Below are 27,957 nucleotides of genomic sequence, written 5' to 3' on the forward strand. Positions count from 1 at the left end.
ACCCTTTGTGCCTGATGGTCCAGACAATTTTTCCATCCTCTTTGTAGTCCACCTATTCAGTCTGTATCTCACCAGTCCAGCTGCAAGAATGCCATGGGAGACATTGTCAAAAGCCTTACTAAAATCAAGGTAAATGACATGTAATGCTTTCCTCTGACCCAGAGCCAGTCATCTCATCATAGAAAAGAGTCAGGTTAAGTCAGGCACAATTTCCCATTTTTAAACCTGTGGTGGCAGTTCCCAGACACCTTCTTCCCTTCATGTGTCTGAAAACTACTTCCAAGTGGATTTGTGTCATAATCTTCCTGGAGGTCTAAGGTGAGGCTGACCAGCTTGTCAGTACATTGGATCATCCTTCTTGCCTTTTCTTGAAAATGAGTAAGACATTTGCCTTCTTCCAGTCATCAGGGACATCCCTGGATTACCATGACCTTTCAAAAATAAAGAGCAGCCTCACAATGATACAGGCCAGCTCCTTTAGCATCTTTGGATCTGAATGTGTCTGAATATTTAAGCTGCACCTAACTCAATCCTATTCTACAGGGGGTAGCTCCTCTCTCCCTTAACCTCTCCTACTAAGGCACAGACATTGACAGCAAAGGCCAAGGCAAAGACTGTCCTTTGTTACTAGACTATTAGTCCCATCTAGCATTGGGCCAATATTTTCCTTGGTCTTCCTGTCAATGTAACTGCAGAAACCTTTCCAACTGCCTTCCCATTCCTCACCAGTTTCAAATCTAGCTGAGCTTTGGCCATTCCTAATCGCATCCCTGCCCGCCCGGGCAATGCTTCCACCTTCTTCTACGGGTAGCCCATCCCTGCTTCTGCTTTCCATGCACTTCTTTTTAAGTGTTTGAGCTTACTTGGGAGGTGTCCGTTCAACTATGCTTGCTTCCTCATTTTCTTGCACATCAGAGTGGACCATTTACTTTGCAAGCAAACCTTCCCTTCCATGTGGTCTCAGTTAATAATGACAATACTTCAGCGAATGCAGTTAATGTTGGTATGGGAGGTGGAGCAACTACACTAGCAGGAGAATTTTTTGTTGTGTGTTGCAGCTCCACTAGATGGCTCATAGATCAGCAGAGTAAAGCCTTTAGTAGCACGGAAAAGCCTGTAATTGCTTACAAGGATAAGCTCTGAATTACTACAAGGAATAGTGCCTATGGTAGAAAGGACTGGCTTCTGGAGCCCCGGATCCTCATAGAAAGAACTGCCTTCCTGCTGCAGCTATACAAGCTAGAGACCACAGGGTAAAACACAGGTACAGAAATCTCCACATCCAAACTATTTTGCAGGCAAGAATCAGTAGTGGAAACAGCATCACCTGTTTTCATCAAATGATTATGAAATGGGGAAATACTCCAACAGCCCCATTAACTACTCCATCTTTTTCTGGTGCACAGCTACTTAAATTCTAATTGTGTAGCAAAACCACTACACTCAAGAGAGCTCAATGCCATGTGTAAGTAAGTTCCTCTTTCACATCATGCTTTCAGAGAGGATACTAATAAAGCATGAATGCACAGGAGTTGCCAACTGAGAAATTATTGAACAGCTATTCTCATGGAATCACTTATTTTGCACCTGTATCTACTCAAATCTCTCTGCTGATGGGAGAACACAGCACAGGGCAGTATTTCACGCTTGGGTTATTCTGACACTAATACCTTCCCAGCTGAGGCATTCCTGTGATTGATGGCATTTTGGGGTATAAAGGGCAGAATTTCAGTGGATACGGGGCCAGCCAGTTGAGAACTTAACTGAGAGAACAAAGAACAGAAGGTCAAATGACTCTCTCTCCTGCCTCAAACTTTACCCCTAACCAAAGGAAAGGATTATGCATCAGCAACAGGAGTAGTACAAGTAATCAAATAAAAATATAAATAGCACAGAAACATACTACCTTTGCTTATCAAGAACTATTTTACACTGTTCAGCTCCAATCCTTCAGTGAATTACAGAAAGGCTTAGTTTTCTACATATGCATGGTTCCTCTGAAATTAATGGTATTAACTGTGCAGGAAGTTACCTAATTTGAAATAATAGTGCTATTCAGAATGCCTGGTTACTAGCTTGATGCAAGCTTTTGCAGGCTGAAAAATCTACAGCAACGTTTTATCACTTGCTCTGAACCAGTTAATACTCATGTAATACAAATGTTACATACATACAGGAAATGCAACATTCTGCAAGAAACCAAGTATTTAGCCAAGACAGACAAGCCAGAAAATTCAGGCTTATTCAATGTAATGTTCAGCCATCACAAAATTTTCCACTAATGCTCCTGTTATCTAAATGCAGTTTAAATGATTTTTTTCTAGAAATATGTAATACTTACTTGTGTTTGGTCATCTTTAGATCATGGCAAAAATGACTGAAAAATCTAGCATAAAATAAGTGCATAACTGCATGCTCCTTTCCTCCGATGTACAAATCCACAGGCATCCAATAGTCAGCCAAGTCATTATTAAAGGGCCTGAAAAACACAATAATAGAAAAAGACAGAGAAAACATAATGTAAAAAAGAAAGATCAGCTCTACTGAAGTAGCTCATCATACTTGGCACCACTGTTTACTGAGAGCTACACATCTACTGAAACTTTTAATACTTGATCTTTTTAATTTTCAAGTGATATTTCTACTAAATTATATACAAAATTGTAGTCACCACTGAGAAACAGATCCACAAAAATATGATTTTCATGTATTTTAGATGTGCAACTAAAATTTCACCTAATCACTTAAGAAAGCGATGAAAATATTTGCCTGCTCTTTAAAGCATTTTTTCGGAAATAACGTGTAGCTACCCTTTGAATTTTCTAGTACTTACAGATATCAAATTTTTCATAAAAATATATTACTATTAGAGAAGATGAAAGACATGCCCATTTAAAAACACTTGATTTTTTTTTAATTGGAGGTTTGCATTGTTGCCATTAGGGGGCAATGTAACATCTTGTCATAGCTCTTGTCATTCTGAAGAGTCAGATGGGTCTTTACTCAAACTGAAGGATGCTCTGTGGATTTACAATAAACACTGGATGACATTTAGAGCATATTTACTAAGTTATTGGAGGCAACCTGCACGGTTTATTAGCATTGCAGACTGCTTCATTAAATATCGCTATGTCTCATGTAACAGCTTCCTGCCTGCAAAATATCATTTCAATATATGTTGTGTTTCAACGTACATTTTACATTCCCATTCTAACAAATTTACCTGTTTCATTAGCTTGTTTATTTCATCTGTAATTTTTATATTACTAACACTTCTTTCTTCACAGCTGAACTCAGAAGCAAACACTGGATCTGAAATTCATGTCTATCATGGAACAAGCTAAAACTTACTGTTGCACGCAGGATTTCAAAATCAACAGAAAACTTCTCCCAAATTCTAGGTGTTTGAAATATGAATTATAAAGAGTTTATGTATATGCATCTTGGCTTAAAAAAAGAAAGGAAATACCAAACAGATCTAGTAATCTAGTATAAAAGTCTGAAATTCTTATTTCAGTATAAAACAGATTTAACTACACTGAGCTTGTTACTTTGACAGCCTGACATTACACCTGACTGTGTCATCTTCAGCTTCTGGAAAAGCCCTTCTTGTCCACGCACAAAAAAAAATATTTCAACCTGTCATTGGGGAGAAAGCATTCTGCATAATGCAAGACTACTAAAAACTTATTAAAGTTAATATGAAATGTGTCCAGAGAAGAATTTTCATTTGTTTAACTGAACTAGCACTGCCAGTATCAAAATATAATTTGTCCAGCTATACTTAAATCTCTCTGCATAAATATGTACCCAGACACTGCTCTGGGGAAAAAAATAATATAAATAATAATAAAAAATCCCCAAACAGCCCTCAGTGTGGTATCAATACCTCAAAAATGCAACTCTGTCTTCCTCTGACCACATACAAGCACTGTTCCATTAACTCCTCTTTGCAAAAAAAGAAAAAAAACAAGAAAAAATACCTGCATATTTTACTGTCTTATCTCATATAAAAACAGGCAGCCAAAACAGACATATAAATGGCCTTCTTGATGTGGCCTTCTCAATGAAGCGTCTATGTTGTATGTATATGAATAGGTGTTACTTGGAGGTCATGAATTTAAAATGGAAACGTCAATAATTAAAACAAAATAGATCCTACCAGATTCATTCACCAACACGAAGCTTGTTATGTATGATTCTCTAGGAAGACTGAGGCCATTTACTAGACATTTTCTATTTATCTGTGCAATAACTGAATGACCTACAGAAAACATCCACCTAATTTGTTGCTATCGCATTGTCCTATGCAATGGCTCTCAATGTGTCCAAGAAACAGTAACAACTATTCATTCAGTGACTGCAGGCAGCGATCTAATTTGGCCAGTGTATATAAAATGCTTTTGGACAACTGAGTCAGCCTCCGTGCAGGCTGCTTTAACATCGTGTTTGACACAACACCTCAAGGCACAATTAGCAGTGCTAATACAGGCAGACTACGAAGCAGGTAAACAGCTAAATAACTACATCCATCTTTCCATGCTCTTCATGCTGCAGTCACTAATACACAACACAAGAAAAATCTCTTTTTATTAATTATGCATACAGCCAAAGTAACAACACAGCAGGAACTTACTCTGATGCCACTTCGCTTCAGATCGGAACATGAGGAAGCAACAAGATTTATCAGAATTCTAAAAGAGCTAATTTAAGGTGTCATCTGGGCAGCTGGATGTTACACCAAAATCCTCCTCTTACCAGTGAAAAAGCACTGTCTTTCTACACATTGAAATACTCAGTCTATTACCGGGGAGGGTACACACAACACAACTTACCACAATTTCAGAGAGAAGAATTATGATAGGCTGTTATTCTTGATGGCATCCTCCACTAATAAATTCTTCTAGCTCTTCAGCTGAACTTTTCCTCTCTGTCCTCTCTCATAATGCCCTCCCATGCAAACTCCTGTCCCTTGCCTTGAAGCTCCCGCACTTACGTAGTTGTGTCTACACGTCCTGCCCTCATAGATCTCCCAGACTGGGCACAACCAAATGCCACAATCTTACAGCAACTCCTAGTCCACTCTGTGCTGTGCTCAGGGACAGACAGCAGGCACAAAATCAGGGCAGCATATGGCTTTACACTGGCCTTCTGGAAAGGCAGAAGCTTGAAGCACCAGAGTATCCAGCTTCTTCTTTCTTTCTTCCCTTCTGTTCTGTAAAGCAGATTTGCCCACCTCACGGCCCTGGGTCTGGATCCCTTACCGTTCAGTGTTGTGAGGGTCAGTGTATCTCAGGTAATACCAAGCAGAGTCAACAAATGTATCCATGGTATCAGTTTCTCGCCTTGCAGCTGCCTTACACCTGAGCAAGAGAGAAGGAAGGACAAGACTATTTTTAGATAAGTGACAAGCTTGGCACAAGAACAAACAGGTACAGAGTGGCCATGAAGAAATTCAGATTGAAAATTGAAAGTCTGAACAGTTAAAGCAGTGATATGTTGGAAAAATGTCCAGTATAAGCAACAGGGCCAACTCTCCTTCCCTCTCCCTCCCAAACCAACCAAATCAGAACACAAAACAAAAAAAGCCTAAATGGCTTTAAGATGAAGCAATAGTGGAAGACTGCACAACACAGGACTGCCCTCCCGACCATATGCTCCTGGAATTTTTTAGAATTGCCATTAAAAAAACCCCAACACTGTGTGTCACATTCTGAAAAAAATTACACAAATAGTCAGCAAGTCTTAAAGCACAGACAAGCCATCAGACAAATCATTTTATAAATATTCAGCAGGAGCAGGCTGGTTGCTGCTCACTGACTGTCTACACAAAAAGGTCTTTGCAGATTCCATTTCTAAAACCTCAGAAAAAATGAACTTAGCTTAATTTCAGCTTCTACTGAGACGCATCAAATCTTTTCTAGACCTTGTAGCACAATTTTAATTTGTGATTACTGCAAATCAATTTTTGCTAGGAGTTACATTGGCAGCACTGATAAAAGCAGTTTTAAAATGAGTTCTAGAAGCTCAAGTTATTTTCCTCTAATTTCTCCCTGAATATAAATTATTTGCTTAATGGAGCCAATAATCACATTTGGCAAGCTTCCCTTTATTGTAAATGATCCCTCTTCAAAACTCTAACTGTTGAAACAATGAGATTTCTCTAATAGTAATGAAACTTTGCAACCTGCGACACACTTGCACATAATATACGTAATAAAGAGTGGCCATTGGCTATTTAACATTCTCCAGCTGTATCTTTAGTCTGCGATCAAGCTTGATGATTGAGCTACAACATATCTCTGCCTGCCTGATACTTCCGCTTGGCTAACCAGCCCAAGTTTATGAGAGTATCACCACTTAGCATTTTTTCTTCCCTCTGTTTCTGCTCAAGGTCCATTTCTATCAGCAAGTTTTTCCTTCAACAGAAATAATGTAGTAAAGGAATTTTACTTCTAGTTGCTTTTTAATATAAAACAACCATTTTTATTAGATTGTACATATAAGCAGAGAAGTGGTCAATATAAAATACATACTGTATTACATTGAAATGGAATGGCTTTTCAGTCAAAAGCAAGAACACTTTACAATCACTGAACCACAATTACACCTGCTTCATAGCTCTGCTGTTGCTTGTACTCTAAATGGACCTAGCTCACTAACACAGAGACAGCATGGGCATCTTTCAAAATATATGCATCAGGCACAATATTGTAATCTAGTCAGACAGTCTTCAGACAATTAACCTCATTATCTGAACTTGTATAAGAATAACTTATGCATCTCTTTCCATTTATGATTGCTTACATTCCTGTAACTCAAATCTGAGTTTTCACAGACTTTTGTATCTTTCCATCTTGTTTTCCTTAGTAATTCTAAATATTAAATGCAACCGAAGAAAAAAAAACCATGTTACTGGAGCGAATGACTAAAGGAAGGGATGACAACTCCTCAGAGCAAGGAAAAACAGGGCACACATGAAGGCAATGGTTCAGAGAGGATTTGAAACTAGCAGATATATGGAGGAGAATTACTGAAAATATCTCTCAAATAAAATAATGAAAGTAAAAGCCAAATAAAGATGAAAATAAAAAAAGTAAATTTCAGCAAACCACCACATTTTAGGCTATGAAACTGATCCTATATGCCATTATTTCTGACTAAACAAATGCCTTGATTAACATCTAAGTACAGGAATCACAAAAAAATATCCAGGAACAAGTATTTGCTATACATCAAAAACTACATTGTTGCCTGGTTATCTTCCAAAAAAATCATTTCTGAAGGAAAGCCAGGAAGAAGCCTGTAGTTTAGACAGCCACTTTCATTAAATCAGTTAAACTTTCCAGTTAAAATCAGGAATTTTAGATCAGGCCATTGCTGGGGGGTTTTACTAAACCTGAAAATCTTATTTAGTAATGCTTCTTTGTACCAGTCACACTTTAGAATATGGTACTACATATAATTTAAATAGACATATCTGAAAAGAAATTTCCTATGCAAAAATACGAAGGTAAATGTATGTTTTACTTAAAATGCACACTACCAACTAAGGTCAAAATATGTGTTTCCAGAGAACCCCAGAACTCCTGTGCCTAAGCTGCCCCACTGTAAGTGAAAAGCACACTAACATTCTAACCTGCAAATGCTAAAAGAAAGTGGGATGTTATGAAACCGCTGCGTTATCAATGAGAGCCCCAGGGCCATTTATACATCTGGCTCTCCTGCCTGGCAGCCTGACAGCGTACTTCCCGTTTGGTCAGTCTGCCAGAAGCAACGTTCTGTTATATTGCTGAGGAAAACCTTACCTGGGATAACTCATGTTCTGCTAGTTCCCTATGCAGAACCTGTACACAAACTCCAGCGTACAGGGTATCTAAGCGGCCCTCAAGATTAGACATCTGATCTTCATGACATATCTCTCCCTAGCTATCTGATTCAGGCTGCTGCTTTTCTTAAACGGCTGGACTACAAACAATAACGATTACGATGTCGACAAGATGCATACATTTACTACCTCCTTCAGTCTGAATTATATGCTGTCATGTATAATTTACAGCGCACGTGATCCTTCATGATAAAGAATTATGTAGCAGAGCAAACAATACTGTTGGACTATTAAGAAAATTAACAAGATGTTAGTTTCCTTACCAGGAAGAAATAATTCAATAATCATCTTAAGCTTTAGATTAACTCTGCTGGTGAGAGATAATGAAAGTTCTTGCAGTAAGCAAAGTAGGAAATACTGTAAAATGGAGGAAAGGGAGAAAAATAATTCTGCTTCCCTAATTTCTTTCCTCCAACTTAAAAACAGTGAGCTTTGTTTCAGCTTATTTATCAAGAAATAGCAGTTGGTATTTGTGTTGCAAACAGGGAATTTTATAGGGTACATAAAAACAACTACATTGGGTCAGACCAAACATCCTTCTAGAACAGTATCCTGTCTTAGGGTGGTCAGTTGTCAACATTTATGGAATGAGTACAAGAAACAGGCAAGTACACAGTGATCCCTCCCAGTCTGCAGCAAATGCAGCATTTGCTTACCTTGGACATGAACAGTTCACCCATTCTGGAACATTTTCTAAAGGTGAGGCTCCCTTTCCTGTAAAGGTGGTTACATTGGGCAATACCACAGGTAAGTCTTCATAAGGTACGGGGACAGTGCCACATGTCTGGCAGTGAATGATAGGAATTGGTGTTCCCCAGTACCTCTGTCGAGATATTAACCAGTCTCTTAATTTGTCACTCGTTAGGTCTCCACCTATTCCTTTATTTTTGGCCTGCTGGGTAAGAGCTTTTAAAGCCTCCTGTCGAGTCATGCCTGTGAACTGATGGGGGACCGGGGCGGGGGAGGAAACGACACAACAGAAGTGGAAGAAGAAAGAAAGAAGTCATACCTGCTACTAGTGAAAATGCAAAAACAGTCATAAAAGTCACAAATGCCATTTCTGAGAGACAAAGTTTATGAGTCTAATATTAACTTTCCCTTTCCCATTGCTTAGCATCCTCCTATCCAAGAGCCTGCTCACATACCGGCCAATGGAGTTATTTAAACCCTCTTGCTCAAAGGATAACATCCTTGATGGCCTGAATAGGACTGAGAAAGGGCCCTGTAGACCCCTTCACCTTTTATTTGCAAATATTTGCATTTATTGCTGATACTTTATCCAGCAGCTGTATGCTAAAACTTCCAAAATATCACCAATACAAGGCAGAGATTGAGGAAACGTGGATGGCAGACTAGCTTTCCTTCTCCTCTGTGTGTGTTTGAGGTTATTCTATTCCTTGCTTCCACATACTTTTTAACCATTTAGACCCTGTCATGTAGAAGCAGACACAAAGATCATATTCTGTCAAACAGCATCTTTGTTAGGGCTATAACACTCTATATATTTGTTTTAAAGATAATATTTCTATGCCACTGAAGGCAGATATGTTTTTATCAGAAAGGCTTACAATATATTTCAATGAATACGTGAAAAAGGACTAATACATTAACTTTAAAATATACAGAGATGACGAAAGTAAGAATCAACTTTTAACATGGAATCAATTATTCACTTTCCATTATAAAACTCACACAAATTCCACATTTTCTTTTCACGCACAAAAGATTAAGACTGGGAATAAACTCATTTTATTGCTACAGAAGAACTAATATAGGTTACCATGAAAGTGTTCCTAGAAATTTGATAGCATAGACCTGGCTTAGGTCTTAAAAAACATAAAGCAATCAAAAATCCCTGAAATCATGCAAAGTATTTGGCATTTTCCAGAAAGCAATTTTAGTTGCCATTGTTATTTTATGTTGGAGAGGAACTCAGTACTTGTACACCCACCTCACCAGAATTAATGACTTTCTCCAAACCATTTGGCAATGTTTCAATGACTTCAGCGAAAGAAATACCAAGATTCTTAGCTACTGCGGCATCTTCTGTACTAGTATTAGGAATTCCTAGAAAAGAGAGAAAAAAAAATAGTTCTGGAATTGAATGACATGGATATTGATCACTTGAGAGTACAATATTTTTTATGTCTTTCCAACTCTTTATAATGATTTATATTAGCCCCAAAAGTTTAAAAATTTAAGATCAATAAAAATATCCTTCAAGCAGTGAAATCAAAGAAGCAATAATTATAAATATGTTTTATCAGTTTCTCTGTAACCCAAATGTCAATGTCCTACCTCAAAAGAGCTTGAAAACTACCTGGTTCAGAAAGAGTCTAAAAGGAAAACTGTGAATTTTAGATAAATAATAAAAATTTAAATATATTATTTAAACATAATTTAGATGTATACATAAATTTAAATTTAATTTGTTCAGATGAGAAACATAAATACTAAACAAATAGCATAAATAATAGTCCCTTTGTTTTAATAGTAAATTTAATCACTTTCTAAATTCACAGCTTATTAAAATGCATCACAACACCAGTCTCTAACACTATTATCCCTTTAACTTCTTATGAAAGACAGGATTTGTTTTTAATCTGAAGAAAACTCCCTTCAAAAGAATATCAATTTTCTTTACTTGGAATATAGCTACTGAGAGCAGTTTCTAATAAGTCACAGAAGTCAGAATATTCTAAGACTCCTGATGCTGTCTTTCCCTTTGCATCTTATTATTTGGGACAGTCATACATTTTAAATACAAGTTCCTCTTCCAAACCACACAGACTTCTTTTTATTACAGCAATTTACCAGCATCATAAAATGACACATTATCTTTAAATATTCCTCATTCATATTGATAGATGCTGACATCTTCCCTCTGACTTCGCTGCATGCAGTTTAGTAGCTACTGCGTTCCACGTCGGAGGACTACCTTTCACGGGTAAGTTAAGAAATCTGTTAACTTTATTATACAGTTGTACTCTGAAGTATTGCTGAGATACTAGCAGATCTATTATGTCACAGGGTGATGCATCTTTCTGCATACTTTTTCTTTTGGTGATAATTTATTTAATATTTTGGATAATCTTGCACTTTCACTATCATCTTTAGAAGGCAAAGAAGCCTATATCAGCAATCCAATGCAAGTAACGAGTTTGGTTAAAGCTACAGACCAAAAACTCTCAAAATATCAGTTAGCATGTTAGGATTATTAACATACAAACTACATTCAAAACAAGTTTAACAAGCCTCTTTGTTCAGGCACTGAAATGCCTGTTACCGTAAATATATTAACTCTGTCAATGTATGGAAATTTGGAAGCAGATAACAAATGAAAACCAAACAAGACTCTTTCACAACAAATAACTCCCTCACTAGCAAAATAAGGAATCACCATTTAATCTTTTCAGCAGATGTACTCTCTTGCCATTTAAAGGCCTTATTATAGCATAATATATGTATCTTAATTTGTCAAAGAGCTCTGCAGTCTGCAACAGGTGGCTTCACAATATGCTCTACAAATGGAAAAAAGCAGACTCCCCTTTTTGGTCTTCTTTGCTTTTCAAAAGATGATGCTATTAATGTACTTTTGCAAAACTCAACAGCTGGCATCCAGAACTTCCTGGGAAGATCTGGGCTGTTTCCAACAGACATAAGGCCAAAGCACATGCCAGTGAACAACACAGAGGTTCTTAATCAAAAATAAGATTAGGCATCTCAATTATTTGGCTCCTCTTACTCCAGGAAAGGTTTTGGTTCTCAAAACCAGTTCAGTCCTGGAGAGTAAGATGCAGGCACATTATAACTAAGGTCTGGTATCCAGCCCAAGTGAATAATCTCCAGCCCTGTGAAGGTCATCCAAGATATTTTTGCGCAATACTCAGTAAAAGAGCACCAAGGAGAATGGCACAAAGACCCCTAAGTGGCTCTGCAGAGTCAGCTGGTTTTATTCAGTTCTGTTCAGTCCCAGAACAGCCAACACTGGCAATAATGTAGAGGAGACAGTAGCAGTCCCAGGGTAGGAAACAAGTAAGACAGAGGCAACAAAAAGGGAGTGAAGGAATAAGGAAGGTAGTGGAATGGGGGAAGAAGAGATAAAGAACTATATCTTATCAGAATTGGCACAGAACACTGACTATTTATTTCAGCTGAGATGAGACCACAACAAATAATAATAATCCTAAGTTAGGTGCCTAAAGTTATGGGAATACTTCCTTTAGGGATAAAGGGTCCAACATAACTTGCCAAGACTAACTGAAAAGAATTATTATCTGCAATGAATTACCGTACTGATCTCAACATAATACAAACAAGTAACAGGCAAATTTGGAAGTTTAGTGCATTTACTGAAAAAACCTGTCTGAAACATCTCTATAAGTATGCATATAATTATGTTTGCGTACAACAAAAACAATCTACAGGTTTGTGTCTTTTGCAAAATGTTTAATGTCAAACAATGGTAGAGTTCTGTTTTGATTAAGGATGGTGAAAGACCTCCAAATGCACACACTCTGCATATAGTCAATCCTAAGATATACAGATTCTCAGGTCTACCTCTCATTAAACTTACTAATCTTATAGTATTTCCATTAAAATCCATCATCCTGTAAATTTCCCCCCAGATTCTACATAGCTACTTCTCCTTTCTTTCTTCCTTAATGAAGAACAGCATGAGTTCCAAAGTCCAGAAAAGAGCCATTAAATTCAAAGATTCATCACAACAGCTTCTGGTGCTCCAACACAGTAACTGAAAACTACGCTACTCCATTTACACATTAATTGTCACATACCTATTTTAGTATCGAGAAAATTCTCAAAATTTGGTTTTGCTGAGATGACTATAGGAATCTCCTGATTGGTAAGCAAATTCACAGCTGTCAGTGAAGTAAGGCAGTCTGAAAACAAATGTAAAGATAACAACAAGTAAAATATGACAGTAGATATGCTAAGAATATTGCTTAATATTAAAAGAAAATCTCAGTTTACCAAACTTTCATGAAGTTTAAATTACAATTTTGTAATGACACTGTAAATCACATTTTTAAGAAGTTGAGACGTATTAAAAGCTTCAGTAAGTCTGACTGAAAAATGTTTGTAATTAAAAAAAAAGTAACAAACACCTGAATAAAAACAGAGTGAGATTTGGATTGTAATAAAAAAATTGCAGTCCTTGACCAAAACGAAGGATTGCTACGCAGTGGTACGAACTGGTACTAATAAGGCCAGAAAACAAGCAGCCCTGAGTTATATTCTAAGAGACACTACCACAGAACGAAGCAAAAAAGCCCCAGTGATTCAGACAGAACTGAAAGGGAGCACGGATACTATGCTTATGACTTGCTTTCCTACAGGAGAACACAAAGCATGAGAAACACTGGCTTGTGTAAAGAAACTAACCAATCAAACAAAAAAACCCTACATAGCCAATTGATTTCTAAATAAAATACTGATATTCATATTAGAGATAGGCTTGCATCACTAGCCTGGAAACCAATGTCCATAGAGAAGGAGAGAGAGAAGGGAGAATTAAGGGCAAGGACTGTGATAAACTGAAACTGATTTATATTTTGTAGGTTTGGGAGCTTGGAAAGAAGAAAACCTAACCTGAACACTCCTGAGTTCTGAGGATTGAAAACCCAGGTCTCAATTTGGAACCAATTCTAACTTTTTAGCACCTTTAAGCTCAAAGCTGCTTCAAAACCATTATGTAAACTGATGTAAACTAATGATGTTTTTGAAAATCAGTCACGTGCATAACCGCTGCACATCACACTATGCAGCAGTAAAGAAAGCAAGCTTCTTCAGCCAAAGACTCTGGTAAAATATCTACCCTTGACAAATATGGTGTCAGGATCTTTAGTTGTCAGTTAAAATATAAAAGGCCTCAATGTTAAAGATCTAATTTTAGAGAGTCACACATAGTAAACTGAATCTATCCTTATTTTGCAAGGAGGAGGGATAAATATGGCATTTCTGGGACCTGATTCTACATTATAATAATTAAAATACAGACCATTAAGAGCTTCCTTCCACCTATCTTCCTACTTAAGCTGAGTAGAACCTCAGGCTTGTACTGTTATGCATGTAAAGTCTGCTTGAAATAAAATAAAAATATTTCAGAGAATGGGGTTACTGTATCTCATCTGTCTTGTTAACACAAATGCTATATTTATTTATTTCCGATAACTACTTTTTCAAATTTCAGCTTTTCGAGATGCCTATTTTGATGCTGCATTATCTGGAGAAAATTTCTTCTGTTCAAACCATTGCACACAGCTTTCCTCCTCTGTTTAAAAAAGCAGAAAAGGAATCATTTCACTCTTTGAAAGTAACTAAGCAAAAAGCCTCATGAACAGGAAGCTAAGTAGGTAGGACAGTCTGCTTTTAAAAATAACTTCTCCCCCCAGCAATAACATCGATTTTATGATGGAACCTGGGATAACAATTCTTCAGTTTATGAACGCACTCCTTCCTTTGCTCCTATCATTATTATTACAATTGTAAAGAGATAATATTATAATTACAAACACAAAAGAAGGGGTATGCACAGCATTATAATGAGCTAATGAACAATGTAAAGGTCAAACCCTTATCTCAGACGTCTCACACTGGCAAAACTGGCAGACTTACCAGATTCTAAATAAATGTATCGTGTTTTGCTAAGCTAAAAACTGAATGTTTGAAAATCGACTGCTCACCTCTATTTAAATGATAATAGCTTAAAATACAGAGCTGTACTCCAAGAGCACAGGCATTAGAACTTTAAGTTACTTTGCCATATTACTTCCTTTTTCTCTGCTAGGAAACATATAAACATACCCTCCTAATTATTTAAATGAGAACAGACAACAAAGAAAAGGAGTTATGAAATTATCTGAGCCGTAAAAAGTAAAATAAATTAACACTTTCATGCTACCGTGAATTAAAAAATGTGAATTAAAAAAAAATGGTTAATGGTAAAACTATGGTCTATTCAAGGCAATCCTAAATATCTTCTGACTTGAATGTCACTGCTCATTGCATTCATATGTACCATGGCTGAAATGGATATGTGAAAGTCCATGTATGAATTCTATTCCTATAGGTTCTCCTCTTTGAAAAATACTAGTCTCTGCCTTTGAAATGCTTGAATAACACACTATCAAATATCTGCCTATTTCAACTGCAGAATATATATAAATACATTCACAACTAGCAGGAGTACACAGCTATACTAGAGTTAAGATTCTGGAACTGTTTCCACTTGAAAGCCTCTTTTTCAGTATCTTCTGGTGGTCATCATTCTGGTCAAAATTTTCTTGAATTAGCACAACCAAAAGGTGAAGTTTGTTGCTAACAGGAACAAAAAAGCTTTCAATTATTTCCATGATAAAATATTATATATATATATATAAATATATACTGTTGTCCTTTGTTTTGCACTTGTGTACTTCGGCATAAAGCACAAGATTCAACAAAGATGCAAGCACTCACATGGATGTGCCTTTCTCGGGGGCTGTGCTTTGATTTGGCTGAACTGTAGGAGCTGTAATTTGTTCCTCAATAAAAATTCTCCAATCCATTGCTATCCCTCCTTCTGGGACAAGGCCTCTACATACTCAACACATTCAAGCTCCATTTTTTTCTGTTACCAAGGAAAATTTATCAAGGTTATAGAAATGAATCACTCAAAACTAAAGCAGGTTCTGTGCAAGCAGAGTATTTTTCCTCAAGATTCCTGCTTTTTGCTATTTGACATGGGATGGTATATACATGACGAGGCCACATTTTTAGTAGTGAAGAGAAGAACAAATACTGAACAGCAGCCTTAAGAAGAAATATACATATACTATATACTTTGTATTTACCCTTGTAATTTTCTGGACTTCCAAATGACAAAAAATAGTAGGCCAGGGACTCTCAGTGCAGGCAGACAAGAAACCAACTACCACTACCTTATTTGTAACCTCTGTACAAGTCATGACCTGCTGTAACAGCCATATGGGCTACTCTGAATTTACTCTATTAGAATCATATAGAAGCTGCGGATTTGTACAGCAGAGTATTATTTTGCTATATGTCAATGATCTACTTTGCTATATGTCAATAATCTCTCCCCCTCTCTATATTCCCTATGATGGGAAGAGATCATGGCTGGTGCAAGAGCTGGTTCTGCCCTCTCTGTTCTAATGACGTACTACCTACAGTAGAGAAATTTTCCAGTGGGCTGGCAGAGTCAGAGTTTGACTATTCACTTCCATTACATAAGGAAATGAGAATCTGGTTCATTACTTTTACAAACTATCAAGTTTTACAACCATTACAAAAGTAAGAACTCGAATGTAGCTACCATTACCCTACTCTGAAGGCACGACAAGCTGACGTGGTACTATCTGACATGCACAAAGAATCAAAAGGAACTGTTCTCTCTCAAGAGGAACTGTTCATCCTCAGCTGGGCACAGGTTTTTTGAAGATTATTTTCTAAAATTGTTGTACTCTTACAACAAAATGCAGTCTAAGAAAAATATCACCTTTCCCTTGGATGAACTCCCTCTGAAAGACTTCCTTCAGACTGCTGTTCCCATGCAGTAGTCTGTGAGCTGGTAAGATATATAAATGGGAAGCTCCATAAATGGCTTCAGGCGTATAGGTGTAAGCTGCTATCTTCTCTCCTGTTATTTTACCATTAACCTAATAAAGAACAGAAAATATCCCAGATTAGTTTATTTTTTTCTCCATTAGAAGTGCAGCCCTCCTCTTAGGAGCAGGTTTTTCCATAGGTATTGATGCAGATTTTCAGAAGCAATTGATAAAAACAATTTAACTAACAAAATACATCTGCTAGCAGGGTGGTATTCAGAGGTAACAGAAAAGTTTAAGCTGTCTCAATTTGAAGTTCCCAGAAATTCAAGTTTAAAATAAGAAGCTACTTTTCAGATATTAGGCCAGAGCAAATGAGCACCATAAAGCTCTGAAGCACAAGGGCTGAACTGCCATTAGGGCCTCTGAAAATCTCTTCTGTCACTATCATACCTTAGAAGCCTTCTGCATCTCTTCAGAAGGACTTCAGATTTTCCCATTGTTTTCTAGATAATTATAATTTTCTTAAGGTTTCTCTTTCTTTCCTCTTCTTTCTCCTTCCTTTCTTTCTATCAAGACTTCCCTGCAGTTCTGTCACTACTTATTTCTCTGTTTTTCATTATCTTAATTATAGTAGTGTAATAAATGAAATTATGGACAAACCTAAATAAAACAGGTATTGGAAAGCACAGTGGCAAGAGATAAAGTGGTCTGCCTGAAGACAGCCCAAGTCTGCTGTGCAGGGAGACGCTAAAGCCCAGCTAGAACCCAGCTGACTTGCTCTGTGCCACTTGGTACCTCTCGGCACTGCTCTCCTGAATGTCTTCGTTTTCAGGAATTCTCATTAGCTGGCATGTATTCTGGCACAAATGCACACAGCCAACTTGCGTCCAGTGTTGCACTTGAACACACACACCCTTTCCCAAGCAGGACAGCAGGGATTATCATTTAAATATACAGATGTGGTTCTTCAGCAATCAGTGTGGGTCTGGCCATGAATGTGTAATATTACCTTTTATTAGGTTTCAAGCTTTTTAAGATCTGAAAAGCCATCCCATCATGCATTTCAAGGATTGTGTTTAGCCCTGCCAAGACAGCAACATTGAACCTGCTGACTTACCTTTAGCAAGAAGTCAAGAAAGCATCCAGAACAGTCACCTATCCAATTTGCTTGCATTTCCTTTATACCATACCACTCAGGGAGATCAGACAGAGCATCAAACATAGCCTAATATAATAAAAAAAAAGAATTGGGACATTTAGCTTTTGTAAACACATAAATGAAGACTAGAGGTTCGATTACAACTAGCAGCAAAATGACAAGGTGCTGGGGAAAAACATATGAAGAGGCATTTTTATACTGCTGCTGACTCAAATTCATCTCCTTGAGAACAAAATTAATATAGCAAAAGCCACAGGAATGAATGTCTCCAACAGAGATCCTTTGGTTATTAAAAGAAACATTCCTTCTGAATGGAGTAAACCTTAAAGAAAGAACAAAACCCTTAGATGAACACAAACACAGAAAATACTAGGAATGTATAAGTTGTAGGAACTGTAAGGGCCCTAATGAGCTAACAAGACTAAAATGGAGATGTGCTTGCAGGAGCAAAACGTACATTTGGACATAGTCCTTTCTAGACAATAGCCTGGAAATGGCATTCAGACTTGGACACTGGCATGTCCTAAATTTTTCAAGCTCTGACTTAAAATGGCAAAATAGAGTTTCCAGCTGCCTATCCATTTTTTGTACTTCACATTTATATTTTACCAAGTACAACAGGCTCCAAAATTGAGTGACATCTTTAGCTGTCACTCAATTATCCCATACAAAATAAAAAAAAAATCATAGCAATAATGGTTCATATTAAATTCAAAATGTGAATTTATTACATGAGCTTTTAAATATACAGCAGAGAAGAAATTAAGTGCTGGCTCCCTCATTATCCAAAATGTCCTACTCTCCACTACAGCCAACCCCTAGGTTATCTGTATAGTTATACTCAGCAAGGGATATATCCATATATTAATGCACTTTCTCATGTATGGCATGGCAGCACAGGGAAGAACTATTCCAAGTAGTTTGTCTAAACAGTTTGAAAAGTATGTTTTTAATGAAAGAAAACGTAACAAAGGAGAAGAGGCACAAAGAGATGGATAATTCAAAGCTAATCTCAATTTTCACTTCAAATACTTCACATTTTTGTTATGAATACTCTAAGACTGTCCAAAATCTTTACTTTGGCAGAAATACAACCAGAGACATGAATCACTCAGACAGATGGTGGATATGCTGAACAATTACAGTTAAAAATCTAAGAATAAGCAACATGTTGAACTATTTTTCCTCTAGCTGTATGACTCCAACATCAAACGTGCAAGCTGTTTATTATCCCAATAACTTTTAACAAACTGCAAGGATGGACAGCACCTATTAGGCTCCACTCCTAAATTAAACAGTCGGAAGTTAGAAATTTATTGAATACACAGCTCTTTTTCAACTTTTATATTTTAACTACACTTTAAAATATTTCCAAATGAGATGCATAAAAGGTGTTACAAGGATTAAATATTGGTTACTGCTCTCTTGTGCGCCTCTCATTCAAAATATAATAAATGGCATGCTGTTCAAAAATCATAACATTACACCATTTGGGGTTATTATTGTTTTTTACATCCTTAAGAAACAAATTGATTTTCTGATGATTTATAAATACAAAAATGGTAAGGTTTTGGAAAGTTTTTAATAATATTGCAACTTTGATCAATTTTAGTCCACAACTGCAAGTGTACTACACCACAGAGAATTCCAAACTCTCATTATTCTCATTAAATTTAGCGTCCCAGAGACTACCGAGCTTTATCTGCCATGAATAATCCATGTAACACACACCTACCAAAGAATAAGGAATAACTGGATATATATACAATACTTATATATACTCTTTGGATGAATTTTATGCATTATAAAAGTATGAAATTGTGTCAATATACACAGACTGGCTGGACACATTAGCAAACTTTTTCTAAAATCTCCTGCTCAGATATTCATTCTAATCTGCATTACATTTTGCTGGCAGAAGCATCTAAATGTGCATGTGCTTTACTGACATTATAAAGTCTACAGCTGCTTGCCAAAACTTTCTTTGCAAAACTTTCTAGAGATTCTTCGCCGCAGGATTAATATAACAAGATCCTTAATACCAGTGGACAACAGTTTTCATAGGCTGTAGTTCGACCGGGCCTAGCTCTTCTGTTGATAATGCAATTGCTTCATGCAGCTAAACACACTATATAAGGGCCAACTTAGATTCACCTGAGTGAAGATAACAAAACTAATCCTGTGTGACAACAGAGCCTAGCAGAGTTCGCAAACACAAACACTTCACATCTTAATGTGTGCATGAACATGAATTTACTGTGGTAAAACAAATGCCCAAGTACCCTTAAAAATTTCCAACATGGAATTATGACTCTCTACTCTTTGCACTCGTTATGCTGCTCTGGTTTCTTGTCAAGGCTACAGATGGCAAATAAAATAGAAAAATCAACAACATGCAAAACAAAATTTTTATGTGGCATTACAGAGGCAAAAAACATACAGTATGTATATTGCTACCATGTTAATAAATGTTACTGGATGGTAAATTAACCTATGATACTGACTAACAGGAAAGTAGAGATACTCATTAATGCACATACTAATGCACTTTACATTCAAAATTCATCTGAGCAAATAAAGAATTTTAAAAAAAAGTTTAAGAGAAAGTGTTTTAAAAAACTTCTCATCTTCGAATCCAACTGCAGTACACCCTGCAAAAACATGCATATATAAATATATGTTAAAAAACATTTATTATTTTTATTTTTAAAAAGGTATACCTAACCTACTTAGGTATAGGAAATTCTATGAATGGAAGCTCACCTAAGTTAGCACAGAAATTCCTAAGTATTATAATAATCTTTTTTGAAATATTAATATTAATTCCATGGATTTTGCTTCCATGTTCTTTTTTACTAAACATGTCAGTAATTTAAAAAAGCAACATTTTAGTTCCATGAACTCTGCTGCCAAGTATTATTACTATTTTTACAATCACTGCCCTGAGTGATACGATCCTTAAACAAAAATTCTGACCCTCAAAGGCAAGTACATAACTCCCAGTCAACCGTGCCGTAAAATATATCAACTAGATAACATGGAAAAGACAATCAACAGGAGACACGAGGATTCCCAGCACCCAGAAATAAACACAACTAACATCACAGTAGATCCTGCAATCTCCCATCTTGAGGTGAACAGAAATAAGAAGAGTTTAAAAAAAAAATGAAAAATGGGAAAACAGGTAATAAAAAGGCGATATAAAATACGGAAAATTAGACTAGCTATAAAAATTAGTAGTACAATTTTAAAAGCAAAGAAAGCAACACAATGTTGAGATGGTCTCATTTCTGAATAGTCAAAATTAGTTTTGGGACTGACTTAAAGACAAAGTAATAATTTCAGGCAAATTTTAAAATGCAATGCAATGAACGAATGAAATGTAATGAAAGTTAAATACAAGACAGAAATAGTCAAGGTAAATGGTAAATACACTTTGTCCATCTTCTAGATCTGAAGGTAGACTCGGTGAAAGGTTGAGAAATCAAAGCTACATTTAGAGCTAAGAATGACTTGAAGGCTTTCAAACCCGTAGGAGAGTTTAACTTAAGGGCTGGAGAAGTTAGAGATTCAGGATAAACTAATGTTTCACAGGACTGCTTTATTCTTTCAAAATAAGTAGGAAATTCTGGCATAGCTAGAAGGTGAAAGCCAGTTCAGATTATCAGAGAATCACAAAATCCAGAGGAGTTTGCTGAAAACTCTTTACAGATAACAATGACCAGGTCTGAAACTAGAAATAAAGTGTCCTGAAAGTGGTAACAGATCTCACATACCCAGTTATTAGTCTGTTGAAGATTTATAGAGAGAACTCCAGTTTAGCAGTCTCTGGGCAGAAGAATATAAGTACATCCAAAGAACAGAAGGGCTTTATATTTTCCCATGACTCAATTCCAAATTCCTCAATTCTCAATTCCAAAAAAATCCTCCCCATCTGCAATGCAAAAATGGAGGATTCTCATGAGCACAAAAAAATTCAATCTCTGACTGACTTTGGAAAGTACTATTTTAAATATGATCAATGCCTGACACTACTTTCATACTGAATGAGAAGAGTTTCAACATTTCCATAAGACTAAATGCAATAAAGTGAAAAATCTAAGTGTGAGCTACAAAGCCAAATGTTTATTCTACTTTCAGTGAAGACACTTTAATGAAGCTCGACAAGCTTGCAACAGAATAAGAAGACTAAAATAAAAAGGCCAGCAAAAGGTTTCATTTCAAAAGCATCCAAAGCAAAACAAAACTGCCTCCTACCAAATTAAAACAAAATCAAAATAAAAAGCATTGCTGTTAAGGACAAATGTTGTCAAGAGTCAAAGAAATATTCAAGATCTGTGGGGATTAAAATGAAATTCTTCGCGATATTCAATCAAGCTACCAAAAGTGTATACAAATATAAACTAAAGATTAAAGGAGATCGTTTACCACAACTTAACATATTAACTAAAGTACAATAATCTAAAACTAGGCTACTCAATGCTTTATTTTGCATTCTACGGTACCAGCTCCAACTGTGATTATGCATTGTACCTTCTGTTGGTAGTTTTTAATCTTCTTATTTCGTTATTTCTTTATCTTCAATAGTTTCTCCCTGTACTATCATTGGTCACTTTTGATTTTTATTTCCCATGTGTCAGGTATTCTGAAAACATATATTAAAAAGCAGCAATAACACAGATACTGTATGTGCTTCAAATTTTCTCACAAATGTCTGAATTATCAGTAGTTTTTCCCTTTCTCTATCCTATAATTTGTAGTCAACAAATATCTCTGGTTTGATTAACGTCTTTAGTTGAACTAGGTATAAATGAGGTAAATAAATGAATTCTCAAAAGCAAAAAGTAAATCTAGTTTTTCCTCCAGATTTCTTCTCACTGTAGCAGATACTACATACTACTGTGAGAAGATGCTCCGTTTTGAATACACTAAGGTGTACCTTTTGGGGAAAAATGAGTAATAGTTTCTGTAAATATAAAAGCTCCTAAAACTTTTAGCATTTTTAATAGCACTTAGCTTTCACTATTTTGATTAACTTTATAACAACAGGAAGTTACATTTATATTGCTCTAGCACCACTTGTTACGGTGCATTTATACCATGGTGCAAAGATTAGTTTGGCCTGGATATATACAAATAATTTTCTGTGCTGCCAAGCTGACAAAACAGGTGCCATTTCTTTATTAATGAAGTGGTAAGAAAGCTGTGGAGGTAGGGCTCTTGGTTCCTTTCCAGGAGAGAGCTTTCAGCATGACTCAAGAGGAAGAGTTTCAAAGCGAATCAGGCCCATTCTGCTGGAAGACAACTATGAGATAGACCCCAAGCGTAGGAAGTGAAAAAATCACACATAAAGCATGAAAAACTAAAAAGCCAGCATTTCTATTCTCTTTATAATGATGAGCCATTACTTCACTCTCTGAAATCCAAAGTACTGTCAAGATTCTTAATATACTAAAATGCAGCACTTCAGTTTTATTACAGGGTAAAAAAGTAACCATTCTGTTTAATATCTCAGAAAAAAAAACAGAAAAAAAAATTCAAGAAAAGGGCAATTAGGTAAAACAATTCCAATTATATTCAGACCAGACAAAGGGGTTGTCAGATGCAGTGCAAACCCAGGGAAAAGTCGGAGAAGAATTCTAGCAACAACTACTGCTGTTTTCCCTTCACAAAGTCAGCACAATGCTAAGCATTTAAGTTCCCTCACTCTGCAGAATGTGAGAAGGATTTTTCTTGAAATGGCAGTACACAAAACAAGAAAGAAGATTACTTATTTGTATGGCAGCTGTAAATTAGAGGTTCAAAATTTTGTAGGCCTTGCCTCTTTCCACCAGTATTTAAATTAAACATACATACACTATCTTACTGCTATGCAAAAAAGGGAGATGATTTAATGACAAAAATTGAAGTTCCAAAGTTGCACATGGTTTACTACATTTAAAAAAAGATTCTTTTCCTGTTATTTGGATGATTTTTGACAACTAAAATATGAAAACATATAAGTATTTTATAAAATTAAATTGGGAAGAACAGGGACTGTAAAATGCCTAACCTTACATATTGTGATTTGAAGACTTACTTGACTGTGCATTAAAAAAAACAGTAATAGCAATCTACAGGTGCACACAGACAATACTAACATTCACAGATAGATTTTTTGCAATGAATCTGCCTACAGATTCAGCTGGGTAACCATAGCAACTAAATGTTTTAGCTTAAACGTCTTAAATGCACAGACAATAATTTGAATAATAATGCCATCAGTTAAGGCTTTATACTTTTATCAAAGAAACCTGTCAAAAGAAAAATGCTAATTAAAATGTTCTTGGGGAAAAAAAAAAAATCGATAAAAGTTGTTAGGCCCTATTTTGTATTTACTTGACAGTTTTAAAAAAATGCGTCACGATTACTTTATATGTAACCAAAATAATAAAGGTTTCTGCTCTTGGGAAATAAAATACATTGCCACTGGTAAATTGCCATATGAGCAAACACTGTTTTGTTTGTTTGCATTTTTATTTTATTTTAAGAAAGGACTAGGAACAGGTGCAGTAACAATAAATAATTCAAAGTAAATCCACAAAAAAGGATGACTCTGGACACAAAATACATCTAAAGAATAGTGTGTGCCTGTGAGTGAAACATTGACTCATGAAACACGCAAGATGACCTCATAGCCCAGTACCGGATCACGCAACTCCTTGTTGCTGTTTGATAGGTAACAAGCATACGGATGAAGATTGCCCTTGCTAGTATTTATTTTCAAAGTCATGAGATACAGAAGACAACAGAAAGAGATCATGGTATAAGAAAAGAACACAAATGGCTAGAAAGACGATCAATATACAGTGTAAATACGTTGTGTATGTGTAGTTACGACAACATAGTTTGTGGATTCTCCAGACAGAAAATGAATTGTATACATACCTATGTGTGTGTGCACGTATGTTCATATATATTATATATAAAAAAATCAAGAATTAAGGGATAGCAGATTCATTAAGTGTATTTTAAATGGATCTTTATCTATGAAAGGTTGAAATGTTGAAACCTTTCGTTGAAACCAGGAAAAATGGTTATGAAATGAAAACTGTCATTTTCCTCTTAGCTACACAGCAAAGTTACCAGAGACAGAGGTTTTTTCAGCATGCTTTCCTAATGTGCCAACTTAAACAAAACTTGGGGATAACGTTTGGATGGAACGCGAAGCAGATTTGCAGAGTGCCTCATTGCACAAAAAGTTCAAGGAAGGTGGAGCTTTCTGACGTTTGATCCTTAATTTCTGTAACCTTTCTGTAACCAGAAGAAATGATAGTCACCTTCGAAGGTGCAAGAGAAAGAAGGTGGCCAGAATCAGATGACTTTCCCATGAGATACCAAAACGAGATTAAGGCCTCACTGGAAAAAGGGGAGGGGAAGAAGTAGAGAATACCTAGAGAGTACTAACCCTGTAAGTCTAGAAGTAGTCAAAGAGGAAAAAAAGACAAATCTTCCCCAAAAGGTGCAAGGATTAAAATACTACCAGATAATCTCTTATTGGCTCCTACTTCAAAATTTCGGAATAAAAAGCAGTGAAATTTCACTGGATAACAGAGATCTAGTTTTACAACTCATTGAAAACCTGATCCACTTAGCTCTCTATCTTTTCTCAATGCTAATAAGACCATCTCACACAAGGAAGCAATAAATCTGCTCTGTTCCCGTGAACTTCTCCAGGCTGTGAGATATAAGAAACAGAGGACCAGGTGAGTACTGACATGAATTCTGACAGTATGGCTCAAAGACCTAATGTAAAATATTGGGTTCCTCTACTGACAGAAAATGCAGGTCTTTGGGTCAGAATGACTTCAACCAATCAGTCAGACACCATCCTGCATCATACCTTTCTGGACACCCTGAGAAGCAGCAGGGCTGGACAGAAGATGCACACCACACTGCTGACATAGAAACAGGGAATAAAGATCTCCAGGCCAGACAAGCGCTGGAAGGTAAAACTGTTTCTACTGATTTTTACAGCAAAAAGGTTGATCATGAGAAATCCCCAGTCCCACTGAAGACAATCTTTATTATGCCCTCTCAGATTTCCCATTTACAGGAGTCTGGCTGTAAGTGATCATCACTAAGCCCAACTTGAACAGACATATTCTCCACTAGAGTAGTCTGCTGAGACTTCAGGTGCCTGAAAACAACTGCAGAGAAGGCAGTGTACACATATTCATCGTGAGCCCCAAACAAAGGAAGAAGAAAGGGAGGTGTTACCCATAAAGAACCTGATATTGTTTTAGAGGGAAATGTTCACTGGCCAACTATCGGGTAAAGATAAAAAAAAAACCTATTAGTACTACTCATTTATCATCAGAAGCACAAATATCCATAGTCTAGTCATGGTCATAGTCTTTCTGCAAGGTAGTTACATCTCATTATGGAAATGAGTGTCTTGAAGAGCAAAGAGACATGAACTAATCCCCCTACTGAAGTCAAGGTACTATCATTGCTAATGTTACCATCCTAAAATTATACTGGTGATTAAAGATGTTTAACTTTCTAAAGTCAAAGGATATCTCTATCCTCCACACCTGCTGTTAGGACTAGTCCTGTGAAATCTGGAACCTCCAATCCAGGATGAAAGGTTCTATGAACGATACAGCTAACTGAATAGCTTCCTCCTGATAAAGCCAAGTCTCCAGGAAAGGACTCTTGAAAAAAGCTGGGAAAGGAGGGCTGAGGAATAGGTTAAGCAGAGTGATTGCTGTAAGCATGGTGTTCAACACCATATTGTTTAGAAAGGCAGAGGTTCAGTCAACTGTCAACAGTTTGAATCCAGAGAAACAGGATATAAAACAAAGATTTAGAAGGAAGGACTTATCTCTCTTAGTACAGCTTTGAAGGTACTGCAGTGACAACTGTGAGCTGGGAATAAAGAAACATGTGCAGAGATGAGTTTGGGAGAATACTAAGTCAAGATATTCAGAGAGAGGAACCAAAGTTGTAAATAGGGAAACAAGCATTTAAGATCTGTAAATTGGTTTCTTTTAAGATGCTATTGTGAAGCTCCCTGGTTCTGTCAGCATGGGCAAAGAGCCTTTAAAAGACTGAAGCTCTTCACCAGTGTTAGCTCAGAGACTGTCTCTGTGAGATGGGAAATCTTCAGCAGCAGCTTGCATTCAGAGCTGTATGGCCAAAACAGTCATCTTTGGAACAAAAGCCACAACATTATCATAACACCTCGCCTCCTGAAACTTGAAAGAAAAATTTAAGTATCAAAAAGAGAATTTATTTATCTTTATCTTCCAAAGTGTGAAATCCATCTAATATCAGATATTAGATTTGGAATAGCAGAACCCTGTAATATGCTATTCTTATTTGAAGGTTTGCACTGCCCTCCCCACCAAAAAGAAAAAAAAAAGAAAGAAAAGTAATTTTTCCTCTCTACAACCAAATGTTTAAAGCCTTTGCCAAAAAAAGCAGAGTGAGACTGTTTAAAATGTGCCAGAACCACAGCAGCAAAAAGGGGAGTCAGTGGACAGTGAGTAAAAAGGAAAATCCAAACCACCTGCTAATACTTGGTAGCATCTGTCATTACACTGAGAAATGGGAGCACATTAAGGCAATGCTTGCCAAAACACTTGAGCTGGAAGCAATATGGCATCATTCATCAGCCCGGCTGTATGAGCTAGCACAGACCCTATAGAATATTAATCAAGCTCAGAACAAACATTTGGGAAACATTCATAGAGATTTGTAGAGTTCTTCATAGAGATCTGTAGAGTAGCCATCGTCCTCTGTAGTAATTCTTACAAGGTTTTGTAGATGTTGATATAAATATTTATCCCCAAATAAAAAGTAGAGACATCACTAAGATGATATGGAGCAAAGGTTCGCTTGCACTTTTTTTCTTCCTGTAAGTAGAGGACATGGCAGTCTCTTGAGGTGACATCTTTGTTGTGGAGATAAGGGAGTGTTGGGGAGACACCAGCTCCTTCTGGGCAACAGCACGGCTCTGAATGGAAACCCACTGCAAAACAAGGAGCACCTGATGCTTCAGAGCAATGAGCCTACTTACTAAGCAATGACATTCTGAAGACCTGATCATCCAAGAGCTGATGCCTTTCCTGTAATTCCTTACGTATCTTAGGCCAGAAAATCTAAAGACAAAAGATATATCCTCCTCCATAGAGCAGAAGGATAGGTATTGAGCAAGTGGCAATAATCCTGTAACCTAAGTGTGTTTTTGAGGCTACTGAAAAGGTCCTGTGTCTTGTCTTTTGGTCTTCAAGAGTAGGAATTTAAGACTGATTCACCCCTCTCAGTGGAGGATGGATAAGCAGTGATTTGGTGCC

The 27,957-nt window shown here is 36.6% G+C and overlaps 1 protein-coding gene across 1 annotated transcript in view; it reads right to left on the bottom strand.

Moving 5' to 3' along the window:
* The window catches only part of LARS2 (leucyl-tRNA synthetase 2, mitochondrial), a 93,792-nt gene that overhangs the window by 32,392 nt on the left and 33,443 nt on the right, over positions 1-27,957 (bottom strand). Inside the window, exons 8-14 of the mRNA XM_026094032.2 lie at positions 17,576-17,683; positions 16,407-16,566; positions 12,685-12,789; positions 9,840-9,955; positions 8,545-8,828; positions 5,265-5,363; positions 2,342-2,479 (exon numbers count right to left, since the gene is read on the bottom strand). Of these exons, the coding sequence (XP_025949817.1) occupies positions 2,342-2,479; positions 5,265-5,363; positions 8,545-8,828; positions 9,840-9,955; positions 12,685-12,789; positions 16,407-16,566; positions 17,576-17,683 (1,010 nt within the window). The remainder of the gene's footprint in view (positions 1-2,341; positions 2,480-5,264; positions 5,364-8,544; positions 8,829-9,839; positions 9,956-12,684; positions 12,790-16,406; positions 16,567-17,575; positions 17,684-27,957) is intronic.

This window comes from Dromaius novaehollandiae, chromosome 2 (assembly GCF_036370855.1).
Source record: "Dromaius novaehollandiae isolate bDroNov1 chromosome 2, bDroNov1.hap1, whole genome shotgun sequence".
Classification (NCBI taxonomy): Eukaryota; Metazoa; Chordata; class Aves; order Casuariiformes; family Dromaiidae; genus Dromaius; species Dromaius novaehollandiae.